This window comes from Branchiostoma belcheri, unplaced genomic scaffold, assembly GCF_001625305.1.
Source record: "Branchiostoma belcheri isolate BF01 breed outbred unplaced genomic scaffold, Haploidv18h27 scaffold118, whole genome shotgun sequence".
NCBI lineage: Eukaryota > Metazoa > Chordata > Leptocardii > Amphioxiformes > Branchiostomatidae > Branchiostoma > Branchiostoma belcheri.
The window spans coordinates 350,628-377,732 of NW_017802580.1; the positions used below are offsets into that span (position 1 = coordinate 350,628).

At 40.3% G+C, this 27,105-nt stretch overlaps 1 protein-coding gene across 1 annotated transcript; it reads right to left on the reverse strand.

Annotated features, from left to right (window-relative positions):
• Positions 1–1,365: 1,365 nt before the first annotated feature.
• On the reverse strand, positions 1,366–26,880 carry LOC109462508. Its single transcript, XM_019759060.1, has 32 exons — positions 26,688–26,880; positions 23,570–26,443; positions 22,575–23,384; positions 21,723–21,823; positions 19,906–20,034; positions 19,311–19,419; positions 18,793–18,971; positions 18,377–18,580; positions 17,886–17,987; positions 17,017–17,299; positions 16,412–16,609; positions 15,543–15,759; positions 15,133–15,307; positions 14,124–14,285; positions 13,582–13,763; positions 13,005–13,134; positions 12,607–12,723; positions 12,175–12,340; positions 10,469–10,709; positions 8,335–8,483; positions 6,919–7,114; positions 6,446–6,588; positions 5,822–6,016; positions 5,528–5,685; positions 5,213–5,327; positions 4,888–5,073; positions 4,617–4,706; positions 4,012–4,164; positions 3,594–3,846; positions 3,229–3,398; positions 1,591–2,838; positions 1,366–1,445 (listed from the first exon to the last, which is right to left on the reverse strand). Exons 1-32 carry the CDS (start codon positions 26,770–26,772, stop codon positions 1,366–1,368), a joined length of 9,600 nt encoding a protein of 3,199 aa, XP_019614619.1. The 5' UTR covers positions 26,773–26,880.
• Positions 26,881–27,105: the final 225 nt, after the last annotated feature.

Consider the following 27,105-nt stretch of genomic DNA (forward strand, 5'->3'; position numbering starts at 1 on the left):
CCAAAAGAATACGTACAATACCGTTTATGTTTAGCCATGTGTTTCCAATAAGTCATGATTCCCTCTTTATATTATAGATCTGCCTATATTATAGGAAGATCTTTAAAATACGAAAACATAAAATCTGCATTCCATTTAAAACGCAAGTTAAACAGCAGGTCGACGCATTAATATACTCAACAATTACTGCACGCACTATTTACACTGGTGGCCACTACAATTATGTAATGTTAATTTTGGATAAAAACAGTTCTTGGAATACAGGTAAACAAAGTACTTTATTCCAACATTAAAATTATAGGCCAACACAAAGTAGTCAAAATATACAGCCATGTCCGTATGTTATACTAAAGAGTACATTAAATCATTCTGTTTTTTTTTTTTTTTTAAAAATGTACTTATTACAAAGAACTTCAACAAAAAGTAGCAAACCTAAACCCCGACAAATATAAAAAAATTGCAATCTTAATAAAAAAATCACATTCAACAACTATGAAAACGTATTAAAACCCAACACAGTTCTAGTTTATATTGGTCACCCACTAGCGGCCATGTCTCAAACATGTATGCAAACTGTTTACATATTTTTAAAAATGTAAACAGTTTGCATACATGCTTTAAAAAAGAACTATAATTACTTTTACTTCCATTGAGCAACTGGTCCAACAGTTTTTTTTTCGTTTGGTCCAACTGGGCCAACAGTTTTTTCATCTTGAAGTTCTTAATCATTGTTTAACGTTCTGGCATATCTGTCTTGCCTGCTGGTTTCTTTTGGCTGCATCAGTGAATGGAGTTGGATCACTTGTTTGGCTTCGTCGGTTGCTGGCAGCTGATCAAGCACAGGCATGACCTTGCTTCGACTCTGTCAATGAGGGAAAAAGTCTGTTGAATGCATGCTTGTTTGTACATAATATGTAGTTCAATAACAACATTTTGAAAGTAAACAGACCTTGCAAAAATGTGTAATATCATGAAAACCGTTCAAAGCAACACATTGAATTTTACATATTAACATTGTGCTCCCTTTACTTGTCACAAGACTAAAAGAAAACGAAGCTCATTGTGTATGTGTAACCATTTTTTTGTATTTATCATTATCAATCTTAAATCTGTCCCCTTACCTTTCCAAGGCGAATAACCATCATTAAGATTGTTGTCAGGGCGACTGCGACGCCAACACAGATGGCTGAGATGTACACAGCGTCGCCGTACCATGCTAGGAAAAATGTGAAAAAAGAGGAGTAGGAATTTTTCTTCATTTAGATGCATTGTTTACCCGTTTTGTATAATGTTGACTGTGCGAAAGGCAGTCATTGTGTAACCCATATTCGCGGCCTCCGTTACAAACTACATGACTTATTGAGCTTATACAAAGTAAATTTTGGAGTATTTTTTCCATTCCCGATTAACCATCTTCACAACGCTTTTCACTACCGATGAAACATCTAGGTTGGTACAAAATGTTTAAAAACATCGTGTAGATGTTAAATGATGAAAACAGTTGCATACACACATTTTGTATACACGAAGAGTTTTTGTAGCTTGACTGTAGAAAATATCTGAGAAACCATTGATTGAATGCGCCCTTACCTTCTCTAGATGTTGCTGTGCTATTTTGATACACTTCTGTTGTACTCGTTCTTTCTGTTGCATGACGGGTTGTAGAGATATTGGGTCCCTCTGTAGCACTTCCTCGTGACGTTGTAGAGCTTATTACAACATTTGTTTCACACGACATGGAATCCACGGCGTTGTCTCTGGCTTCAACTGTCATTAAAACAGCTGAGAAATTCGCGTTAAATAGTTGCAACTCAGTCTCAACGTAGATCTGACCTGTTGACGGGTCAATGTTGAATAAGCTTGCTAGTTCTCCTGTTTTCGACTTTAAACTGTAGGAAACTTTGCCGTTTGGACCGTTGTCGGGATCTGTTGCTTCTATAGTCGCGACTGTTGACCATTTTGTAAGATTGTGAGAAGCAATCTCGATACGTTGATCTTCTGGGCATTGCGGAGCCGTGTTGGTGCTTACATCAGTTACGATAAGACGGAGACTTACTTCGTCTGTTTTCGGCGGTGAACCATGATCAGACGCCTTGACCCTCACCACGTACGTGCCACTTTCCAATGTACTGCTAACGGTTACACTACCGTTTGAATCAATGGAAACAAAGGGACTGACACTTGTGATTCCGTAGGTGATTCTGGAGTTATCATCGGACCTGTCAGCATCATAAGCTTCTACAGTAGTCACGTAAAAGCCGATAGGGGTATTGGATTGAAGATTGTACTCGGTTTCAGGGGGGATGTTGATAACAGGTTTGTTGTCATTCTGGTCCGTTATGTTTATATTTACCGTGGCTGTTCCCGTAAGTGTCGGCACCCCTTGGTCAAATGCCTCAATAATGAGACTGTACGAAGTTTGCTCCAATGATTCAAAGTCAAACTCAACGAGTGAAGTTATGATCCCTGAAGTATGATGTACTTCAAAGTTCTCATCGTCAGAATCGTTTAGGACAAGTCTGTACCTGACTTCACCGTTGCCTCCACTGTCAGTATCATTTGCATATACCGCTAGTATTGCTGTGCCAACTGGCTGGTTTTCGGGTAGAGTGGCATCGTATCTGTCCTTCAGGAATACAGGAGTGTTCTTGTTTGGTAAGGTCTCGTCGCTGCAGTTGTCTCCTTGGAACCCAGGGAAACATACACACGTGTTTGGGGCAACGCACGTGCCTTGGCTGGAGCAGTCACCTTTACTGCTGCAGTCTGCAACGTTACAGGAACGGCCTGACCAGCCAGGATTGCAGCTACATTCGTCGAAGTCCACACATCTCCCATGGCCTGTATATTAAGAGTGAAACATCATTCAGCATTGTTAAGTTTAGTGAATGCACATTATGGAACAATTAAACTGTCATTCAACTAAAAAAAAGACCCATTGTAGTCAAAGACTGGGGGCGATATCGACTTTCAGCAACCCTTGATCCGTAATTGCTGACATTTTGTCATCATTATCATTGTCGAGTCGGCGCTTCCCGCATGCTTCCAGCCCTCTCCAGGATTGGATAATGACAAAGACTGAGCAGTTCATTTAAAAATTCTCGAGAATATGTAAACATTTCAAATGCTGCTCAACATTTAATGTTTTTCATGAAAGCATGTATCAACAATGAGTTGTTAAAAATAGGATCCCCTAACATTTATGTACTGTTGTAGTTCATCCTCACTTACCTGAGCAATGGCGCAAAGATTCACATGAAAAGTTGGCGCAGTCGTATCCTGTGTACCCACTGTCACACTGACACAGGTCGGGCTCTATGCAGCTGCCGTGGTCAGTACAGTTGTTCCTTTCAGTACAATCCGAGTGATTACAACTAGCACCACTGAACCCTGGGAAACAGCTGTAAAACAAAGACAACGTCTTATAGACAGTGGAGAAGTTATAACAGTGGAGACGTAAGCATCATTTACGTCAAAAGTGTATATGCGTGTAGATGCATACATAAAACACAATATGAAAATTGCGATAGCACAAACAGGAATATCTAAAAGGTATGTCAAATCAAAAATATGATCAAAACGCCTGAAGAACCTACCGGCATTCATTTTGCCCATCATGACTGATGACGCAAACCCCGTTTTCATTGCATTCTTGCAACTCAGGACAGCTCTGGGCTTCACTGCAGTTTAAACCCTGATATCCGCTGTAACACTGGCAGGTGTTCGGACCAACACAGTCTCCTTGGTGGGAACACTGTTTAACTTCAGGACAGTCAGGAGTGACACAGGAGCTGCCGGTCCAGCCCTGCTCACAGTAACAGACATCTATGTCCACACAGCGGCCGTGCCCTGCATGAAAAATGTTTATTTCAAATTATTAGAAGTAAATATCAATGGTTCATAAGTTACTCAAATACCCGCCTATTGATATTGCCTTGCTTGTTACACTGGCTGTTTGTTTTGCCTGTCACGTTATGTAAAGTGAGAAAAGCGTAGAGTATGTATCTTATTTACCTGAGCAGTAATCCAACGCTGCACATGAGAACTGGTCACAATTGTCACCTGTCCACTGTTCATCACACAAACAGGTATCGTAGTCCACACAAACCCCGTGGCCTGTGCAGTTAGCAACATTTCCGCACGTGGGGACCTTGCTGCAGTCATCACCTGTTTTTGGTCAACAGCAATTCATTTAACAGAGAATAATCTAAATCCAGATAAGAAATTGGAGATATCAAACTCCCGGAAAGTGTTTTGGTTTTTTGAAATGTACTGTATTATGACAGGACAATACCCAATTAGTACTCCTACGACTTGCTGACTGTATTGTACATGTATACTCCGAAAGTACACCATGGTTTATGTTTCATACAATGATTACACATGATTACACATTTCTGGTAACTTCGAACCACATCCCTACACCAGGGCCATACCGGGTAACAACACTGTCAATCAACTAAAATCTAAACTCCACCTACTTACTTCCGATCATACAAAGTCCCCATAAACCAGTGCCACCAAAAACCATACTTTCGTCCCAAAAGTAAATAGCGGTTAGTACACACAGAGAAAAGACATGCATAATTCAATTTAAGATGGCATGTTGTACATCTTACCTATATATCCAGGTTTACATCTGCAGACATCTGTGGCTACGCAGGTCCCGTGACTCATACTGGTGCAGTTTTGTACGGCGTTGCACGTTGCTACATGATAGATGAAATATAGAAGGTACTATGTTATCTGTAGTCATTTTTTTTTCAGATACACGTACACATTGACAAAAGACTTCGAAGATAAAGTAAGAAGTTATAAGCCTTAAAAGGGGTAAAAAATTCTGACTTACTAACTATACAATTGACCATATTATCAGCATTCCGATATTACCTTGTTGATCACAGGCTGCTCCCTCCCATCCGGGCTCGCACACACAGAAGCCCAGCTCACATCTCCCGTGATCCTCGGAGCAGTCTGTGCAGTTTCCAACGTTACAGTCTTCACCAGACCAACCCGTTATACAGTCACAGGTTCCGTTTACACAGCGACCCCTACCGGAACACTGGTTTGGGCAACCTGTGATATTTGAATTACAGCAACAACATTTTTAATCAGACAATCAATGTTTATAGTAACGCGTGCAAGGGAGCATTAAAATCTACCGACATAGAAAATACAGATTCAGAATAGGCAATAAAAATGCATGTACGCCGACCTTTGAAAACCTCCTGCTCCGTGAAGGTTGTGTCGTTGGTGATTGATACGTCAAAGACGCATTCATTCAAAAGAGTGCCGGTCAATCCGAGAGCTATACACATCTCTTCTGCTTTCTGAAAGATGTATTAAATGAAAGACAAAAACTGTATTTTGTATATTGCTGTCCATAGTCTGTAGTATATCCTTCCATATAAATGTAGTAAAAAGCCATTACACCAACAGTGGATGTAGTAATTGCAAAAATTCTTTAATTTTTTATTAGAATAAGTCCAAACCATTGCAGGTAGATGTAATTTAGATATCAATAACTTACTTCCTTTTGCTCCTGAGTCAGTCCATCTATGCCGGCAGAAGGACGGTGGTTCGGGTCAGAATAGGCAGGATCCATGACGTCATCAGAGTGGAAGTTAGAAGAGTTCCATGACCAGGACCCCATCAGACCAGATCCGTAGTGAGTGCTATTTATACGCCCTGAAATATTAATATTAAATCCCAGTACGCTTCATGCATATGCTTACAACACAATGAAGACATTATTACAAAAATTAATTAACATTTTTTTTGCCATTTTACCAGCATTGCTTTAAAGACATGACCCATTACTTACAAGTCTCAGCAAATACAGAAGTGTCGTTGTACACAGTGCCGTCAGGACCAGTGAAGTCATTGTCACCATCGTCGTCCATCAGCCCGCACAGTCCCTCCGTGTTGCCCTTGAACGCGGCAGTGGGACTGAACAAAATATTCAAAAACTGTCGGCCCATCTTTGGTGAGTACCGGACGTCAAAGGACACAGTTGCACCTGGTTGTTTTAAACAAACAAAACAAAAAACAATTCCATTAACATTGTTGACCTGATCGGTATTAATATAAGGCAGAATTTTTTTTATTTATTTTTGATTACTTGTACTCTTTGTTCATATCATTTATTATCTCTATTTTTTTATCTCTATTTTATTTGATTGTCTATGTCCTTTGTAACTTGTTCTGTTGGGATACCTTGGAAATCCGTTGTTCTAAACTGAAGGTACCACCCTACTGTTTTTAAGATTAATAAATAAAGAAGAAAATAATAACTTAGCGGACTAAGAAAATGTATATCACATGTATCATGCAGGTTCTTGCATAGAACCATGATATTAGATGAATATGTTTCTACAAAGTCTAGTTATTAAAAGGTCAACGCACACATAATTGCGTTAATATACTTCAAAACGTTGCAAAATTTCACCTGATGCAAAGGTAACAGACACGATGATAACAGCCCCTGATTCCGTAGCGTTTGTAGAAGGTTGCTGAGCCAGGAGATGGATTGTTCCGTTGTTCAGGAGATATTTCTCTCCGACAGAAAGTTGACACAGTTCACCGTCGATTCTAAAGTGGCCAAAAAAAGACGTATTTTGTCATTTGCTGTCTTCTTAACATGTTGTTTAGTATCAATGGAAATTTGCAAGGTCATATACGTCGTATACGTCGGAATATTGTCGTACGATTCCAAACTGAGGGCGGTATTGGGATAGTAAAGCTGAGCATATGTCCTGAATGATTTAACTGTCGTCTTGCATTCTTGTCTAGTGTTGCTTCACTTTGAGCCTGTAGGACGACCTAAGACGCATGCTACGACCAAGGAAGTTTAATATAAGATTAAAACCTCCTTGTTAGGACGCAGTTATTAAATAGCAATGAATATAATACAATCTGTACCTTATGTTGGGAACGTCCTTTTCCGTTGCATTCTGTAACGTCATCAGAGTGACAATGCTGTGTCCAGCTTTTACTGCAACTCCACCAATCAGAGAAGCACCTTTATACGCGTACATCCGGGTCTGTACGCCGAAGTCATTGGACACGCTCTTACAGTCCCAGAACTCACCAATGCCATGATAGTCATATGATGTCCCTTTAAACGCAAAACAAGTGGCCGATTTGAGATTCTAATGAATAAAGAATGATTCAAACAATTACCACTGGCATTTCAGAAAGAGAAGTTGAGGGTATGACTGACGTAAGAGTTTTCCAAACGTGTTAAATTATTTCGGTGAGAAAGAAAGAAAATAGGCAGCTATACTAGGGAATATACCAGGGAAGGTAAGTTTTTATTTGAGTCATTGTTTATCTTTGAGCCTGTTCTGAGTAATCACGGGCTATGTACATGGCGACAATTCAGGTATTACAATCGGTTAATATGATCTATGTGATATTTGAAGAAATTCTGAATGCACAACGTGAAATATCTGCAAAGATTGACATATCCCTTCAAGTAAAAAATGAAAGATCAATGATGAAAAAAATACCATCTAGTGTCTGGAGATGAGGGTCCCCTCCAATAGGACGAGGACGGCGCAGCTCACAACAGCGACCGGCCCACTGGCGCGAACAGCGACATGATGACCTACAATGGTGTCTCGACGATGAAATGCATCGTCCATTTCCAGAGCAGCCTACAAAATGTAGAAGGTTTGTGATAATAGACAGTGCAGCAGTCAAACATTACCCGTGTGACCACATGATGTATAACATCAGGTTGTCTACAGCATCTACAACGATGTGACAATCTGAGCTGGTGTTACGTACGCTGAAGGGTGGTACCGGTTATATCGGTACAAATACAATCACAGACATAGAGATGCGAGGCCAATCAAACGCGTCACTAGAATTCAAGAACCTCGTAAATACCGCCCATGGCATTACCAGAAATTTAGATTTTGTTTATTTGTTTATCAGGGAAATACATATCGCCTGATCATAAACCTTTAAAGCTCCTCTGCAACATATGATCAATCCTAACGTTCCTATTTATTACCCCTACCCGCCTACTAAGTTTATGATCCATCCATACAATCCCGTGATATCCTGTTAACACAAAAGGTTCACTGCAGTGACGTAGGAGTCCCCATTTTTAAACTTGACATTCGTTTCCCGAGCAGTATCATTCGTACCAAAAGTCATGAACCATCATTGGCACTCACCAGTAATTTTGCGGCATATATCCACAGTCACTCCATCAAAGCCGAACCAAAAACATAACCTTCTGGCGATGGGGATAGTAGTGCCATACATAATTAAAAACCTGCCAAAAATAATGATACTACATCGGGAATTATTAACTGATGACTGTACCTTGACATGGCCTGCAGTCTGGCTGTCTACAGTCCGGCCCCATCCTCCCCACCACACATATAGGTGGGATCCCGCACTCTGTCTTCTGTGGACACTTACAGACACAGTCTTGCCACTCGGGTTCCTCGTCATTCTCACAGTCAGGACAGCTGTGCGTGGTATATTGCAAATGTCATCAGGAAAAGTAAATACATCAACGCATATCATCAGATACATTTTTTTTTTAAACTGAAAGGTGCCTTATTGTTGACTGAAAGAAAACACAACATCTTTCCACTATTTTTTTCTAAAGTATATATTTTTTTTAATCCCGGAGCAAGTATATCAAAAGCGCACAGTGTGTTTCTACGCAGCTTTTACTTACTTTACACAGCTGGTGTTTTACGCATAAGGCAGTTTTAACGTATTTGATAAACAAATAATTGAAGAATTGAAAGAGCCCATATATGTCCAGGTTCTAGGTTGTCATCATGTCTTTATCTAATTTATATCAATATTATTATAATGTTTCTATTTACTGGCAAAGACTATAGTATCAAAATCTTACAGCATTGTCACGTTACTGTAATGTTCGCATTTCTGTTAACCATGTTGCCATTACAAGGCATTGTGTACGTATGTATATTCTATTAAATGTTAAGCAAGACGTGTTGGTACTTCACCTGTCAGAACAGATGCAGCCTTCAGGACCCAGAACCGACTCGTGGCAGTTGTTACAGGTGCACTTACACGGACAGCTGCCGTCACTCAGCACCACATCCCTGCTACCGTCTGGGCAGGTGCAGGAACACTGTAACCATAAAACGATGAACATCCAAAAAGTGTTGTCTTTCACAAAACTTACACGTTAAAACATGGCAGAGTGCAGAGAACTTCTGCTTTTTAAAAATCCGCATGTCTATGGCAATGTTGATTGAATAGAATGCAATACACTATTGCAAACTAAAATACATAAAATACATCATATACAACATATGGTTCACAACATAACCGTTACGTAAATATATGACATATCTCCTGAATTATACAATGTAAAAATAATATCAAGAAAAACGTACAATAGATTACATTTGGTTAAAAATATCTAATATCACTACGGATTAGCTCTGTTAGAAATATTATTTATACGTATTAGTTTATCTAATAGTATCTTTGTTGTTTCTTCTATTTCAAACATTGTACCAGTTACAATTGTTGAACAGTAGAGTTGGTTTGTTGTTATTTAGCATGCATCGTTTACTGTATAAAACACAATCATTTACAACATACGGTACATAACAAAACGTACGTCACATTTCCCACTCTCAGTGTATTCCGATGTGCTGTTATCAGGACACAGACATGGGCAGTGCAGATGTCCCTGGGTGTTGATTGTTCTGAAGTTCCCATCGGGGCAGACATCGCAGTTGCACCCAGAACCAAGAACCCCGATATGCTGTTTTAAAGAAATAACGCTAGTCATAAATGTAGCCACCTAGTGTACTAGTATTTGTTTGAATTCATAATTGATCAAATTTATCATTCGTATGAACTTCTGGGAGGAAAATCGTCATCTCATACATTCTTCATTGACTTAATGACAGTACATGAGACATTTTCGTATGGCTTGCTATAACTGAGATTAAACAAAACGAATGCATGTATAAAACAAGTCACTCATATACAAATATAATGGTGGTTATTCATACAGTGAAGCTCAAATTTCCACTTGGACAACGGCAAGGGCACATGCAGAATCTCTCGTTTGTAGGATGTGGCGTCCCTGTTGCTCCACCAGGGCATGGACACTCCGGCTGGACCGAACAGATGTTCATATTTGACGGCTGCGCTTTGCAATTTCTGTAAAAAGAGAAACGTGTCGGCTTATGAGTTATTTTGGAAGCTTTACGAAGTTACATTTGATGACACTTTTTGGGGTTAAAAATTCAACTTTTTTCACCTATTTTTTGCCCATAAAATCATTTTTTGACATCTCTGTTGGCCGAAATGACCAGTGTCAGTGTCTAATTTAACAAGCTACCAGCATACTGAATGTCATTTCTTTCAGGTAATTGGTACATATATATTAGAATATTCGTTTTTCTCGTAACATTCATACATAGACATACACGAAATTTGCAATATGATTTCTAACCTTTCAGAGTGCATCCAGTCGCCACGTTTCCAGTGTTTTTCCTGATAGTAGTCCTTGTTTCCGGTTAGTACTTCGAACGCCCCTTTTAGATAGTCCAATGATGAAGTGACTCCGACAAACTGTGGTTTGTCTGGATATGGACATTCTGTAGAACAGGACTGGGTTGATACACGCAGGAGTGCTTCGGATTGAAGGGATGTGGTTATACTGTACCCAAAGGCATCATCATGACCATTTCGACCTGAAAACAAACATAAGTAATGGATTTAAGACATCCGCATCTATTTTTTGCTTCGTTTGCTCATTATGTTAAGCTCAAATTTGATTTGTAAAAGATGGAACTGAGACATCATATTTATTTGCGTTGTTAAGTCATAGTCATCTGAAACTGACAGTGTAAGGAAAAGGGAAATACATGTATACAATTTTTGCTATGTTTCCATCAAAGTCAATGAACCGGGCCAGACGTCTGTCACCATGGTAACTGGTGCTGTTGCAGACGCTCAGTGGTGTTGGATTACATTAGGTAGCAGGGCAGAGTTGGAGTCGCTGCTTTTACTATATAAAATATCAAGATGTGTTTGAGTAAGAATAAACTGAACTGAACTGAGTAAACAGAGCAGTAGTTTATTAGGCTAAACCATGTGCATTTAAACATTAACTTTTAAAATGTTACCCTTCTAGTTGCTCACAATTGTTGTCATTGTTTTTGAAAACTGATTAGGTTGGCACCGAAAATGATTCTTACTGACACAAATGAGGTGGCAGCTAGTACATGTTTAACCCTAAACAGTACACCTGGGGTCCGCGCGGACCCCAGCGCGCTATATATGCTGTAATATATTTTTTGTTTCTAAAGATTTTCTGAAATTTTAGGTAATTGTCACCCACAAAGTTGTCTCTCAATACAGTGCAGAAAACTCCGTTTCTACCATTTATAAAAAAATTATATCTGATTTTCTTTTGGGGTCCGCGCGGACCCCAGCCGGCTTTCGATCATAATGGATACACTCGCGTTCTTATACATTAACTTATTTCCGTTTTTATATGTTTTTATGCACTCATCGTATGTCTACCAAGTTTTCAGAGAATGGTGTAGTAATAGAATTTTAGTAACTTTGGTGTAATTATGACGTCATATGGACAGAGCTAATAATATAGTCCGCCATATTGGATTTTGACCAATGACGTCATCAAATTAGCATATTCTATGCATATTAAATGATTTAACTTATATTTAATTATGTAAGATGTTATTAATGTTGGAAAAGACGTGTTATTTAATATAAAACTCAGGAAAGGTCTCCAAATTTGATACTTCTAGCGCAAGCCGTTTAGCCGCTATCTGAGATCAAAGTTGGGCCTCAAAAGCCCCTTCTGTCTGAAATGGGTTTAAAAATCGGGTATTTCCTCTTGTCTTCTTTTCTTCACAAAAAAAAATAAAAAAAGGTCAAAATGTATGATTTTTGTATGTAATGTGGACACAGAGGTTCCCACATCAGTTTGCAAAATAATTGAGCTGGTAGCATGTTGATAATTTCTAAAAATTAGCAAAAAACTGTTCTGGGGTCCGCGCGGACCCCAGGTGTACAGATTAATCAGTCCGGGGAGGTGTACTGTTGAGGGTTAATACAAATGTGTATACTTCAAGTTTGATCGGACAAAAATTACGTATTTACTATTTGAAACCGGCGTACGCAACGTACCTACTGCCTCTTTAACAGATGGTAACATGTTGGCATCCTTTTCACTTTCTCCGGAAGTGGGAAACTCGATGAAAAACGTTGGTTTTACTTTGAGCTCCAATTGGATGGTATGGCCTCTTTTAGTTGCCGTCCCCGAGTAGGATGAAATCACGATATCTGCACTGCCCTGTAGGTAATAGACAGTACGTAACTAAATATGTCAACTACTTGAAAGTTGAAAGTGAAAACCACTTAGTATTCAGTAAGTGAAAAAAAAAAAACCTTCTTTAAAACACAGAGAGACAGTAATTACCAAAGTAGATAGGAAGTTAAATTATAAGAGGGTAAGTTGTAGGTAGTTTTTAGTCTGAAGCTTTTATACCATTGACCACATTAGATGTAAATGCACTATATGCACTAAAGCAAAGTTTAGCAAACGTGAACTACACTCACAGATTCCTTCTTCTGATCAAACGAAAACCATTGAGCCCCTCCCTGTGGTTGCCAGGTGCCACCACCGTCAATATCTGCTTTGGTTACTGTGGAGGACATTTGGATACTGCCTGGACCCTGATATGTAAAATTGGATAAAGGAGAGTTACTGAGAAACAGCAATCTCAGTTTTTATTCGTTCGCTTTAAACCGACATCTAGAACTTCTTTAACAAACAGAATATATATTATAGAGCAGAATGCTGGCATTGCCGTAAGATGGTTATCTAATAGAATTAGCTTTCAGTAGTGCGTATACGTTTGTGTATGTACTCGTATTGATGTTATATATTTTTTTTGGTATAATAGCAGTGTGTGCAAGATGTCGTAATGATTATCCAATCAATTTGAGATACATACCTCAGCATAGATTTTATACGAAGTGGCAATGTCCGCCCATATTTTGGCTGGTATGCACATCCCGTTGCCTACACAGACAGATACGTAGGTGGGAGACAGCACCATCCGAAAATCTCCCTTCGTCTGTGTGCTATGTCAATGAAATGAGTAATTCGCAATTACTAGAATGTAAAATATGGTTTGTATAGCGACAAACACTAAATTTAGTACATTTAAACACAGAAAACCTGCAAAGCAATTATCTATTTTAAATTCAATTCCCAAACATTAAGAACACGAAATCACCAGATCTGTTTTGTGTACATGTTATTTAAATGCCCAAAATGTTTTTATTACTTCACGGTAAGGAAGGATTGGTTTGAGTGACTACACTTTGGCTTTGTGTAGTTTTTATTTCGGACATAGCAGGTCGACAGTACACGGGTGTTGCAAGATTGACAGGCAGACTAACATGACTTAAAGGTCTCAGGACCTGGCCAAAAGCCTGCAGAAATTCAGGAAGCTGGGTATTGCGTATGTAATTAAGTTTCTTCTAAGATATTCATGGTAATTACAATGCCTTGCTGGTTCTTCTTACCTTTTCGAAATGATTAGAGAGCCTTGCAGTCCAACTTCCAGCCGTCCGCCGATAAAGAAAGTCTCGGCCTTTTTTAGCGTGGGGGTTCGAAACTCTGACGTCGAAACTCCAAGTGAAAACTTGATTCCAGTTGTGAGTTCCCCACTTGTAGATAGTGTGATGTTAACCCTATCATTGACATCCTGTAAAATAAGTTACAGTATGTTTGAATTTACACAGTATTTAGAAGACATTTTTTTCAGTTTCTTTCCACGATCAGTAACATTTTGTTCATATGATCATTTTCCCCTTTGTGATTAAACCGAACGTTTGTTATGTCATTTAGCTTATAACCTAGGTAGTACGTAGCTAGATATTGAATAAATCGGTTGCTGTTTAACCACAGCAGATGTCTCTCTTATTTAAATAGTTGTTTATCTATCGGCTGAGTTTCAGAAAAAAAAGTGATATGAGTTTCTTCAATGAAAATTCAGTTCACAAATTACAACAATTTGATATTAGCCATATACCGACATAATAACGGTGTAAACAACAAGTCTTACCCAGAATTGGTCTTCAATTAGGATGTTTAGAGAATGCATGTCTGGAGATGTGCTGACATCCCCCGGTAGTAGTCGTATTGACGGCCTTTCCATTCTCGACGTGCTCAATACTGGCTCCACCTCCAGTAACGTGAACTCAGCCACCATGGTGATATCAAGAACCTAAAGATTTACATAAAGGCATTCCATATTAGGCCACGTTGATTTGATTACATATATATGGATGACATCCTCTGCGAATGCCAAAACTGATGCGAGCGTGCGAATAAAAAAAGGTTTGGCCAAACTAAAGTTGCTTTCATTATGAAATCTACGTGGTCATGAAGATTGAACAAATGGTACCGGGTACGGTATGGAATCTACTCTTCAAATGCATTTCTTCACATTTTCATCTATTTTGTTGATTTTGGCATTCTACAACATTGGTATCGTTTTCCAATATTTCTTTTGCAACTCACAGTATATGTTTGCTCATTTTGCAACTGTTTTATACAATTTAAAGTATCATATGGTTGTTTTTTTAAGTGGCCGACAATTCATTTGCGCGCGGAGGTCATCCGTATAATGAAATCGACATGGCCTAACTATCATGGACATCGTGGCAAAATTACAAGGTTATAAGGATGCAATTTTTTCATGAGACTCCATGTACCAAGTCGATGTCATAACTTGATATCTTATTAGCAAATCATCCCTGAATGATAACTGCATGGCTTGTACGGTGTCAATAAAAGTAAAGTAAATATAAGAGGATATGCAGCAATGGTCCGTTTAATTATGATGTATCATTTATTGTTAAGAATAATTCAACACGATTTCAAGGTTTAGCTTCTTCTTTGATAGTGGATAATGAACAGTCACAGATTCTGCCTAGTAAGTATGTCTATTAGATCTTGTAAATGGCAAAATATATCTGTGGAAAAAAGTTTCTTTTGGTCTCGTAGTACGTACACTGACAAGGTAAGTGTATTATATATTATTGGAAGTCAACACACACTCATGTTCCTACCTTTGCCAGCAGCCTGCCACTCCTTCTCCCCACCACCACGTCGCCAGTCTCCAGGTCCACTTCTCTTCCCGCAGAGTCCACGATGAGCAGCCCGTGTGCGCCCTCCGGTCCGCCCGAACACGGCAGGGAAGCAGGGAGGGTTACTCTGCCCGTCGTAATCAGTTCTTCGTGGAAGCTATGAAGTGGCGAAAATGAGCAATTGAAGAATCAATAAAGACATTTATTGTACATTCATACCCACTGGTTATAGTACTAGATGCAAACAGAAGAAAGACTTGTATGTATACAAATACAATACATAGGATGATAGAGGAAGCACTAGTACTATTAAAAAATTGAGTTAGAAATGAAATGTGTTATATTTCTAGATGCATATTATCAATTCCAATAGTAAGGTGATTTAAACTTACTTAAAAGTTGAAAAGCAGTCCTGCAGTTGAGTTTGTATGAAAACACCGATTGGTGTCGTTGTCTGCTGGATAACCTGCTCCAGTATCCCGTTGCTATGGTTACTGACAATGACATCACCAACTGACAGGTTGGCAGGAATGTCTCTCATCAGCAGGTGGTAGCTTCCCTCTCCTTCATTCATAGCCCGGGATCCAATACACTTGTAAACAGGGGCATCTGCATAAAAGCATTTGTTCATAAACAATTGTGGCAGGTAATTATTAATACGGATTCGACTTCTGACATCACAGCCACCACTGTATACATACAATATTGAATGGAAGACCTCATTTCAAAAGTTTGCATTCTATATACGATACAAGTAATACAGTACTATACCAATGACCTACGTATACTGTACCAGCATCCTTATCCCGATAAAGGCGACATCAACAGTGCTCGTTCAAAATTTGATCCTTATTCACCTGTGCAATAGCTCGATTGATAGAGTGCTCGCTTTGTAACCGGGAGGTCGTGAGTTCAAGCCCCGGCCGGGTCATACCAAAGACTTTAAAAACTGTACACATTTCTTTCTCTGCTTAGCACTCAGCACATACAAGAAAGAGTGTGGGAAGGTCAGACACACAGCACTACCAGCGGACTAGCCCCCTGCTGTAGTGCCTTGCACAACTGTGCGTCGCCCAAGGGCTACAGAAATGGAGATGGGCACCACCCTACGCTCTGCATAAGAGTAGTGAGGAGCTTCTTCTTCTTCTTCTACCTTTGCTGGAATAGATTTAGCATCTTCATATTTTTTGTACGGCAGAAAGATGCTGAAAAGTAGGCAAAGACTACCATTGAGACACGAAGAATTTCTATCACTACACACCTTCTTTGATGACATGAACAGTGCTCCCATCAAGTGCCCCGTTGCCACTCAGCACCCTTTCCACCTCGGACAGTTCAGGAGCTCCCTCGTTCCTCTTCATGTCCACAGCCATCTCCAGCTGAACCTCCTGGCTGAAGTCACTGTAATCCAGCATGTCCTCCAGAGTAGCAGGGTGCGACACTATCACGGTGTAACTGTCTGTAGCGGAGACACAAGGCAAATATCAGCTTCTTTGACGAGGTTCGAATAATGGTTTTCAATTGAGTAGATTGCTACCCAACATTGCAATAAATAAATCAAATGAATCAATCATCCCGGCGTATCAGGAAATAAAAAAATAGTGGCAGCAGACATCTATATTTAGGATGTTCTATTTTCAGCAAAGGATGCATTAAATCTAAATATTTCAGCCAGTTGGCCATTGTGACGCATAGTCCTCTTGTGCGCTTCAGTGTTCAGTCTGGTCGTGTAGTAACTAGTTTTATCACTTCCTTTATAGGTCCATTTCAGTTCTGGAGGCGTTATTCAACCTTGTGACTCGGAAAATTATCAGCATAAACCCACAACTTCATCTAGTATAGTTACCCCTATAAAGATGCCCTTACCTGTCTTTAGTACTTGTTCCACCTTGTGTAGTACACCGTTTGCCTGAGGACTGGACAGCACCTGACCAATCCGAATGTCCAGGTCCCCTTCATTCACAAACATGGTGGCTCCCCAGCTGGAGAAGCGGACAGGACACCGGTACAAGATGTTGCCTTCCAGCGGGACGTACTCGACGTTATGGCCGATGAGAATCTTCTCAATGCGCGTGGTGTCGTTGTATAGTGGGTGGATGAAGCCCTTCGGACACTGATCTTCATTCCACACTTTACAGAAGCCATCAACCTGATTCAAGATCAAGGATGTTAGTAGTCAGTTGGGAGTAACCTTTTTTTTCGAACAAGAACAAGCAGACTGTATTTCAGGTAATATACAGAAGGCATTGAAAACCTATAGGAGTTTATTTAGTTGTTGAATCCAGAGCCGTGCCTTATCAAGAACCATGCTCAGGCACGGTTCAGCATAGTTCACACGTACAATGGGCAAATCTACATTCTTGGTTACGTGAACACAATTCAGAACTTGCCTGATCATAACCATTCAGGTATAGAACTTTTTTATCAAAACATCACAACATAACATAACAATGACATTGTGGCGCTCCACTTAAGATTACAACTTATGTTAACAGCGCCACACTCTCATTGGGAGCACAGCTGCCGATGCGGAGCCGAACAAGAAGGGCGCAGGTGTAACGCGGGCCACAATTGTGATGTGGGGGACGAAGGGGACGTACTAATCTGATAAGGTGTTTTCGGAACAAGGGAGAAAGAACTTCGAGATATCTATCTCATTAGGCAAGTTTCTGGATACACCAGTTGTAGATGTTAATGAAGTACATTGGGAAGGTATAGTATAGGTAAACAGTTACCGTTTCCTTGAAACATCCTTCAATGTCCTGGCATCTTAGACACGACTCTACTGTCGTCGTTGAGAGTGCCTTGTTGCACTGCCGGTGTTCACAGTCGACAACCTACGGTAGCGACAAGAACCACAAACGGCAAATATTCCCCCAAAAAGTAAGTACCAGTGTTATCACATTTTAAAAAAGCTGACCAGTGACTATAAAAACTATCAATTTGCATCTGAAGTATATGAGGTACCAGACGCAGATGGGTAGCAGCATTATAGTAGACACGTGGGACAAATGGAGCAAATAGACTGAATATTACACCGGAGAAGTTACCTGGCCCAAGGAATACAGTTTGCAAACTGTACTCTGGCCAGCTGCTAGAAACTAATTCGGTATACCTCTTTGTCAATGAGTATACTATCCGGTCTATTTGGCTTATTCTAGAACTTACTATTCCCTCTATACCTAGGTAACCTGGTAAAGGCTAAAACCAAAATAAAATGACTTACATCGATGTGATGAGAGCAACCTCCTGTCTCTCCTACGGTGAAGCAGCTGTGATAGAACCATGTGTTACAGGGCATGACGTCAGGACCTCTGTACAGCCCAGATTCACACCTCTGCCTCTGGTCACACCATCCGCATCCGACTGCCATGGAGCACGACTTACAAGTGGTGAAACGGTTGCAGTAGCTAACCGTGCATGCACGACCCTATATGCCGTAGAAAAATTACATTAAAAACAAATTATATATGATACAGGACACAGTTAGCCCGGTTCTAAAGATGTATTAAGTGCTCGATTATTGCAGTACAATTAGATAAACCGAATAAAATACATTTCAAATGATGGATGGAGATTGATTTTGAAAACTTTTGTTGCCTACCTCATTTGTAATATATTGATGATACAAATATGAATTACCTGCCATCCATTTCTACATTTGCATATGTTGGGTCCAACACAGGTGCCAAAGTCTCCACAGTCGTTCCTTTCTTTGCAGTTTGCCTTGGAACAGTCCTCTCCCTCCCAGCCTCTCTCACAGATACACGTTCTTAGAAAACAGCCTCCGTGGCGGGAACAAGCGTTGGGACAGTCTTCAACTGTGCAAACACAATCAGAAGGACTTTGTGTTGCAGTATCGTCAATGAATGACAATTTGGCATTTCAATGGATGTTTTCAAACGCATTAAACGTATTAGTGGGTCCCTTGTGGAATCCTCGGCTGCCTAAATCCCCCATGTTGACCCCACTTTTCTTCTATCGCACGGCTAGAGCCATTTTTGTGTCTGACCTGCCTGTCAATCGTTTCCGGCCCACGTGCTGTCGATCTACTTTATCCGGAGAACAAACACACAAACCCAAAGCTCAGCCCAATACTTTCTTGCAAGACAATTACATTGCAGTTAGCCCAAAGCTTTGAATATATAGCGCGACCTTACCTATTGGCCTTTTGCAGATGAAGGGATATAGGGAATCACAGTCAGCAAACGTTTTGAGTGCCCCGTTGGACGGCAGATGTAGTTTGCACTTGTGCGACGAATTTCTGGTCTTTTGTAAATAAACAATATAAACATTCAAAACTAATAGAAATCAACACTAATTTACGAATATTCACGGAATTTGGGTACGCGCTTGGATGCTTAATATTTGTGTCAAATATGTATGTCGATTTGTGAAGAAAGTTAAACTGTTCTCCAACTAAATTACCAAAATTAACGAAATTTCGACTGAATCGCTCAGTCTTCATCAGCTTTACGGGGCGGTACCGACTTCCGACGAACTTTGACCCAGTGCAGAGTCACACGTTGCTGAAAGTCACGTGTCCAAAGCACTTGGGTCATAAAGCTTGTGAAGACTGAGCATTGGAAAATTTCTGGTGAGATAATTTCGGTTTTTAGTTGGAGAACAGTTAAACTTTCTTGTACCAACTCAGATGAACGTTCATGATGTATGTCGATTGATTATTTCAAAGAAACCAAACAAGTGATAGAATAATTAAGACACCTTGCCATTAACGATGTCATCATTACTTACATTCATATCAGGCCTATCCTTCCAGGTTGGTACATCGGGTGCGAAATGAATTTCTCTTGCGCGGATCATGCTTTCAATCAACTCTAGTTCCTTGCCCAAAAACGATCTGGCGATTACGGCGCGCTGAATCTGAAAAACAGGAACTAGTATTTAGCACGAGTTATAATTAACACTCAGCGTGGCGTAAAGATATATTTTTTTCTAAAAAAATCCACAAGTCGTCGTCGAAAATCATCATCATGCTGATGTAAAGAGCATGCTAAAGTAAAGCATTTACTTTTTAAGCAACATAAGATCTTTTTACAGTCAAGTTGCAAATGTTGTTACATGATATACACTCTATTATCATTTATTATCTTTGAACAATAATTTACTAGTATTCATGTGACTTCCCATAACCACTTGAAGACCTGACCCTTCATCCTAGAAAACATCAAATGGGTTAAAAATCCTCGGGATCGGCAGCCATTTTTAATTATGGGTTCACCACACCACGAAGTGGTGGTGAACCCATATTGCTTTTTCTGATGTTTCTTCTCGTTCTCCTCCTTCTCCTGCCATTTTTTAAATGGATTCAGCTTCTTCATTTTAGGGCCTAAGGTCCTGAGATTTGGTATGGAGGTACAGTGGGCAAATACCCCTAGGCGTTTTTTAAATTTTTGTGATACAGGCTTTTAGAATGGTTTTATTTGAGTTTTTTGGCTGTGTTATAGCAAATGTATTACTGTATAAGTGTGCCGTGTTAACCACGTCTGGGCATGAGTCATCACAATGGAATGCAGGGCATCAACCAATAGGCATGCAGCTTTCCTCTATACTTCTTGCTGATTGGCTGTTGGGATTTAACTTGATTAACACCTGCACAGAGCATTTCCACCTGCACAGAGCATTTCTTGCTGATTGGCTGTTGGGATTTCACTTGATTAACACCTGCACAGAGCATTTCCATACTGACAGTATGTCTGTATTCAAGTGTTTTGGTAGGTATTTCAAGCTTTCCTGCTCCAGCATTGGAATGCGGGGCATGGACGTTTTTTTATTTTATTTTGAAAATCAACAGTTTGCATTATGCAATTAAAAATCCTAACCAATAAAGTAGGGAATAGCTATCCAACTGTTGTTTTAGTTGTATTTTACTTCATATTATAGTTATATCAATGTAAATCATTGTTTTCCCTTGTGTTTCTCATTGGCCTTTCTAGTTATACATGTATATTACTTCATATTATATTTATATAGATGAAAAACATTATTTTTCTTTGTGTTTCTCACTCTACACCTGCCACTTCGTTGAACGTATTCAACTTTGGGAACCGAACGATCTGATGACCTCTGTAATCTCCAAGCAGATACACGGTGGCATGGGTATTTTCGAGCAGATACAAAGTGGCTTGGCCTCAAAGCAGATATAGGGTGGCATGGATCCTGTCAATTTACATGTTCCAACGGCAGAAGGCATTGGAATATTCCATTGCTGCATGGGGGTATAGACTGTTGGAACATTTCACATTTTGAACAGGGGTGACTTAAGAACAATCCATTTGTGTGAGAGGGGGATGTTTGGTATGGGGAATGTGGTGAAGCCATGCTACGTTTGCTCCTGAGCAAATGTCGGCCTTTCTAGTTCATCTTAGTATTCCAATACTCCCTAAACCGTTTTGAGAAAAATGCCCAAAATGTATTTGATATCTTTTTTACAGGGTCATTTGGAGCAAGGATAAATCCAATAAGGAGTTCCAACCACGACGATTCATTTTGGGATTAAAATTCAGAGGTAAGCAAAAAAAATTGGAAGTGTGAAATTTTATGAATATTACCTTGCAGGAATGAGCTGCACCAAACCAATCTTCAGATCCAGCATTGTACATGTAACATGTGCTGAGATGTTTGCTGTACTTCCATCCAAGTGGACAGGGACCTGAAAACATGTAGCGGTAACTTCAGGTAACAGTTACCCAGGTCAGTTAATTAAGGTTCCACAAATCCGCGTTTTCGATTTCAGTAAATATATCATGCAATACTTAGGCCTAAAAGAAATGTTGTGTGTCCTGTTTCACTCCTGAAAAAATTAAGGTAGGCAGGTAGGGATTATCTTTTTTTCCCTTTAAGACTTCAGTGATATCTTTATAGGGGACAAACTTAAAACAAGACAGTTTAACAAAGTCATAATTGCACGATGACACACAAGGTTGCTCAGCTAAAAATTCTATACCCCTTATTGGGGCCCACCCACCAAAAAAGTCTAGGGTCGGCAGGTTTTACTAGGGTCGGTCGGGAAACAGGAAACACAACTTTTTTCCCCTAGGCTTTAGCTGAAACCTGTCTTTCACCAAGGCCTATGAACTAAAACATCCACTCTATGCTGTAACTGTACTTTAGCCTGGGTGCCATCCGTTTTGTAACGCGTTATCCTTTGCATGCACTCACAGCCCCCCCCCCCAAAAAAAAAATATCTTCGCATTTACTATAGAATAACTTTGTTATGTCTATAAATGTACATGTATCTATACTTAACCGTTCTTATTTCATATTTTTTTAATGTACAGCTATGAGGGCTAGTCCTTTATGATAGCCCTCTGCTACCTAGTTAGGCAATCCTTGCTGTATATCATTTATACAGTTTATTAAATCAAATCAAGGAATATGTGTTAATAGTGCCAACAACTCACCATCTGCAGGTAGAACTGCGAGCCACGGATCATAAAAGGCTTGTGCCCAGTTGTGCCTGTCGTCACTATCTCGAATTCGTCTTGAGATAAGATGAGCTGAATTGAAACCCCAGAAGTTGCTCGAAGCGTTGACTGGGTAGTTCCACAAGCGGGTCGAAGTTGCTAGTTCTGCGTCGAATGCAGGATTCATGAAGACATTACCGTGTATCTGAGCATTTCTCCCGGAAACTACCATGGTATATTTTACCCCTGGTACTAACGGTACATTGTCATAAATGAAATTGTTGAATAGCTCTTGTTCCTGAGAATCGTAGCGATTATTCCATTCTATCACATGACGAGCTGAGTTGTTCACAAAAGTGTTTTTCTCAACTCTGCCAGGTGCTTCATCAAATAACAAGATTTGACGTATCTCGCTAGCGTCATTTCCAGAGAAGAAGTTGTTGCTGATCAACACAGTAGTTTTTCTTGAATAATATTGTCCACGCACTAATAATATCGTGCTAATGTGATTCCACCGAAACATGTTGTCAATAACTGTTATGTTCCCTCGCTTCTGCTGGTTCACATCGAGGAGTATAGCAGTCATTCTATTGTTTTGTAGCACATTTCCTCTCACTAGTACATTAGATCGGCCATGGGTCACACTGATCACTGCCTGGTGATTATGTGGTTCTTGTTCCTGGGTGTTTTCGAAAATGTTTCGAAGTACGTCGATTGTACAGTCTGGCGCTTGAGCCGTTATTTTTACGGCCGTTCTGCAGTTGTCGTTGAAGATGTTGTTAACGATTTTGTACACGATGGGAATGCCTGAACCGGATTAAAAGGAAAGAAAAGTGTTGTTAGTATACATGTTACCCGAATAGAAAAATATATTTCACAGTGATGCTTTTAATGGGGAAGATGTTTTGGGTAAGATGCATAAGATTTCAAACAAATACCAAATCAAATACGTATATGTAGTACAAAGTACAAGGTTAATGAAAGAAACTTACTCATTTTGTACGTTGCTAGGAAACCTTGGCCCGAATACCGGTACCATTTCTTGAAAAATATGAACATGTTGTTTCCTGATGAGACGATCGTAACACCTGAGGGGTGGGAGTTGCGATGATATGTTGCAAGTGATGAAGACGTGGTATCGTGTCCGTCATAAACCATTACTTGAGTGCCGTAGCGAAGATTTAATACAAGGAAGTCCAGTAAAATTACATGTCCTTTGGGAGCTTGGATGAGCCACTCACAGTAACTGTACATGTAAGTTGGATATAAAGAGGTTCCGAAGTTTGGACTCGCAAAAGTTGCGCTGGAATTACTGAAGACAAGGGGTGTGCCACAGCGAGTATCAGCTTGTACATTGGTCATTTCTGTTGGTGACATTCTTGGTGTTGCATTGATTGCAATGGCTCCTTCATGAAATGTATTATTGTAAATGAAACTATTTGTGACGGTCGCCATTTTGTTGACTCTTTCAAACGATATGCCGGCTTCGCCATGACAGTTACTGATGGTAAGATTTGTTACATCATAAGTAGACTTTCCAAGGCCATTGATGCCACTTCCCTGGCAGTCCTTTATGTGTACATTCGAAATGCTTCTGCTGATTTCTGAACTATTCAGAAGTATGGCACTGCTTAATCTGGCATGAAGTCGTCCGGTATGTGCGATGACTGCGTGTTTAACTTCGAAATCCTGCTGGCTGTTGCATCTTATTCCTCCCCATTTCTTGGCAATACACATTGGGCGAGGTGATACCGGGGTCTGGGGGTCACAGCGTATTCCTATTCGGTCACTACAAGTAGCTGGGCTTGGTGAGTTGGGAAGACAGTTGGTTATACTAAGTTCATCTCCGTTACAAGTTATGTAAGAGGAACGGTACCATGCAGGTCCTGATTCCCTACCAAATGCATGTGTCCTTGTCGTTGTTGGTGCCCCGTAACCAAGTTCTCTGCATACGACGTTTGCCTCTGGAACCCACCATCTAGATCCATAGCAAATACCACCCCACTGATTATCATAAAGTATTTCAACACGGCCTTCCCAGGGGTAACGACCATTGACCAACCGAACATTGTAAAGATGTGTGGCTGATGGTTCAGAATGGAATTCTATCTGTTCAGCCTCAGTTCCTACAGCAACAAAGGAACCAAGGTTAAAGATTCCAACACAGGGATGAAATCTAATCTGCACTCCCGGTTCCACTGTAACGGACGCATTCTCCAGGATAGTTAGATCTTTCTTGATTGTGTACGGACTTCCCCTTTTTGTGAGATGCAAAGCCCCATTCAGTCGTCCCTCGATGTTATCTGTCGTAATGTTGATATTGCGGATGGAAGGATCAGCTGGTTGAGAGTTTATGTCAGGCCCGGTCAGGTAGGGAAAGTAGTCAACTGGTGCACGGTCGTTCCAGTCATCGTAATCAACAATTCCGTTTCGAATCTCCTGTTCATTGGCAGTTCCCCACCAGTTGTATTTGGCGTCAATCGCCTCATCGGGAAGAGTTGTATCTACTCTGCTACATAAAGTGTGGTTCATGTTTGCATCATTGATCAAGTTACGGATGACAGTGTAGTTCTCTTTGAGTCCTCCTATCTCAATTGTACAGGAGGTGAGGTCTATGTATTGGCCATACTGAAAATTCCCATCTGTTTCTGACGAACTGTAGAAATTGTCATTGAATACATTGTCCCCAATATGGACGGTGACTTTCTCTCTGGTATCGGACTGATCCTCAAACAGAACAGAAAAGGTTTCTCTGGCGTTGTTCTGGCTCAGCTTATTAGAACTGAAGTTGATGTATTTAGGTTGTCCTTTAAAAGCGACCGCGGGCTGGTATGGGCAGCTGGTGTGGATGATCGAGTTGCTTGAAATTTCAAAATTTGCCAGTTTCCCCGTTGCTTGAAGCGCAAAACGTGTATTATTAGTGACAGTGTTGTTGGTCATGGTGATTTGAGGGTATTCGTCATGCCGATAACTTTCAACAATGACTGAAACACCACCTTGCCGGTTTCCCTGGATACGGCTGTTGGAGATGTCCACAGAACTCTCGTATGACAGTTGAAGTTTGACTCCAATTCCGCGATTTCCTTCGCACGTGAGGTTTGTCATGTTGTAAGACCCCCGCGTGTGCCAATAGCTATGGCGTATGTACACGCATCCTCCATTTCCGGTCACCGTCATATTCGTGAGTGAACCGATTCCTGGGACGTTCTCAACGGTGATACCGTAACCATTATTTGAATGCAACTCGATTTCATCAACAACAACAGAACCTGTAATAAACGACAAGATAACCCCATTGATGTCGTTGTGAAAAGCTAACACATTAGCCAACGTGACATCTCCCTTGACATCATTAACGTAGAGTCCATTGTCATTGTTGTCCATTGTTGATACCTCTGATACGAATAGATTACCTCGCAACGAATAGATTCTAATGCCATGATCATTGTTACTAAGAGCTGACACATTAGTCAACGTGACATCTCCACCGACTCCATTAATGTGGAATCCGTCGTCGTTGTTGTTCAATGTTGATACATCTGATACGAGGATATCATCTCTCGTTGAAGAAATTGCGATTCCATGATACATGTTATCACTGAACAGTGCCTTTTGAAGTGTAATCAGCCCTTCTCCATTTGATATCTGCAGACCATTGTAGGTATTATGTACGAATGACGATCCTTGTATCGTTTTATTTCCTGCAGTATTGTCCACGAGCGTTCCCCACTTGCAAGACCCGAGGGTCGAACTTTCAATATGGACATTTGCCCTGGGGATGTCGATATGTATGCCCTTGTCGAATTCGATCACGGACAGTTCTTGGAAGAGAAGCATTTTGGGAGCCACGCTTGGAATACTGTGGACTAGAAATAAATAATGAGAATTAGGGACAGCTTTTCCATACTTGTGAACAAACATTTTAGAATTTTTGCATTAAGGACATGGTACTTGATGATACAGAATAAAAAGGAGTGTGCACATTTCATTGATGCTACAACACCCGTAGAAGAAAACACTAGAATTGGTTAAAGGGTTTCAAAATGCTGCAATGATTGAAAATGCTACAAGGTGAAAACTGCCAACTGGCTTAGTGAGTATTGTTCTTACCAGTATCAGTATCAGGAACTGCATGCACTTCAGCGAGAAAGAATGAACGACAACCTTGTCCAGCTTTGATGTGTAGTGTCAGCATCGACCCTGATGATGTGAACGCCCGTGACCTATAGCTAGCTCCTGAGGGGTTATCATTATAACAGTCCACTGTCCCTAACACACGAGAGTCGTTCAGGGTGTTTGAATCGTATACCGTGAGGCTGTTGTAAGGTGGTATGTAGTCAAACCAGCTCTTTGTCACAATTAACTGTACTCGATACCCATGCGGAGCCTGGATGTTTTTCAAGCAGTTCGATTTAACTCCCCATAATATACCATTTACAAGCCACTGCCTTGGCCCTGGTCGTAGTTTGATGGTCGGTGGGCATCCATACATGGACTGAAGCGGAACTAATCTGACGCTAGCGGTCGC

Bases quoted from the DNA above. Each gene is read 5' to 3' on its own strand.
- LOC109462508 (XM_019759060.1), bottom strand. From the start codon at position 26,772: ATGCTGACACTACACATCAAAGCTGGACAAGGTTGTCGTTCATTCTTT. The intron at 26,444-26,687 runs GTAAGAACAATA...ATTTATTTCTAG, and splicing joins AGTTCCTGATACTGATACTG to TCCACAGTATTCCAAGCGTG. The intron at 5,328-5,527 runs GTAAGTTATTGA...TACATCTTTCAG, and splicing joins TGACTCAGGAGCAAAAGGAA to AAAGCAGAAGAGATGTGTAT.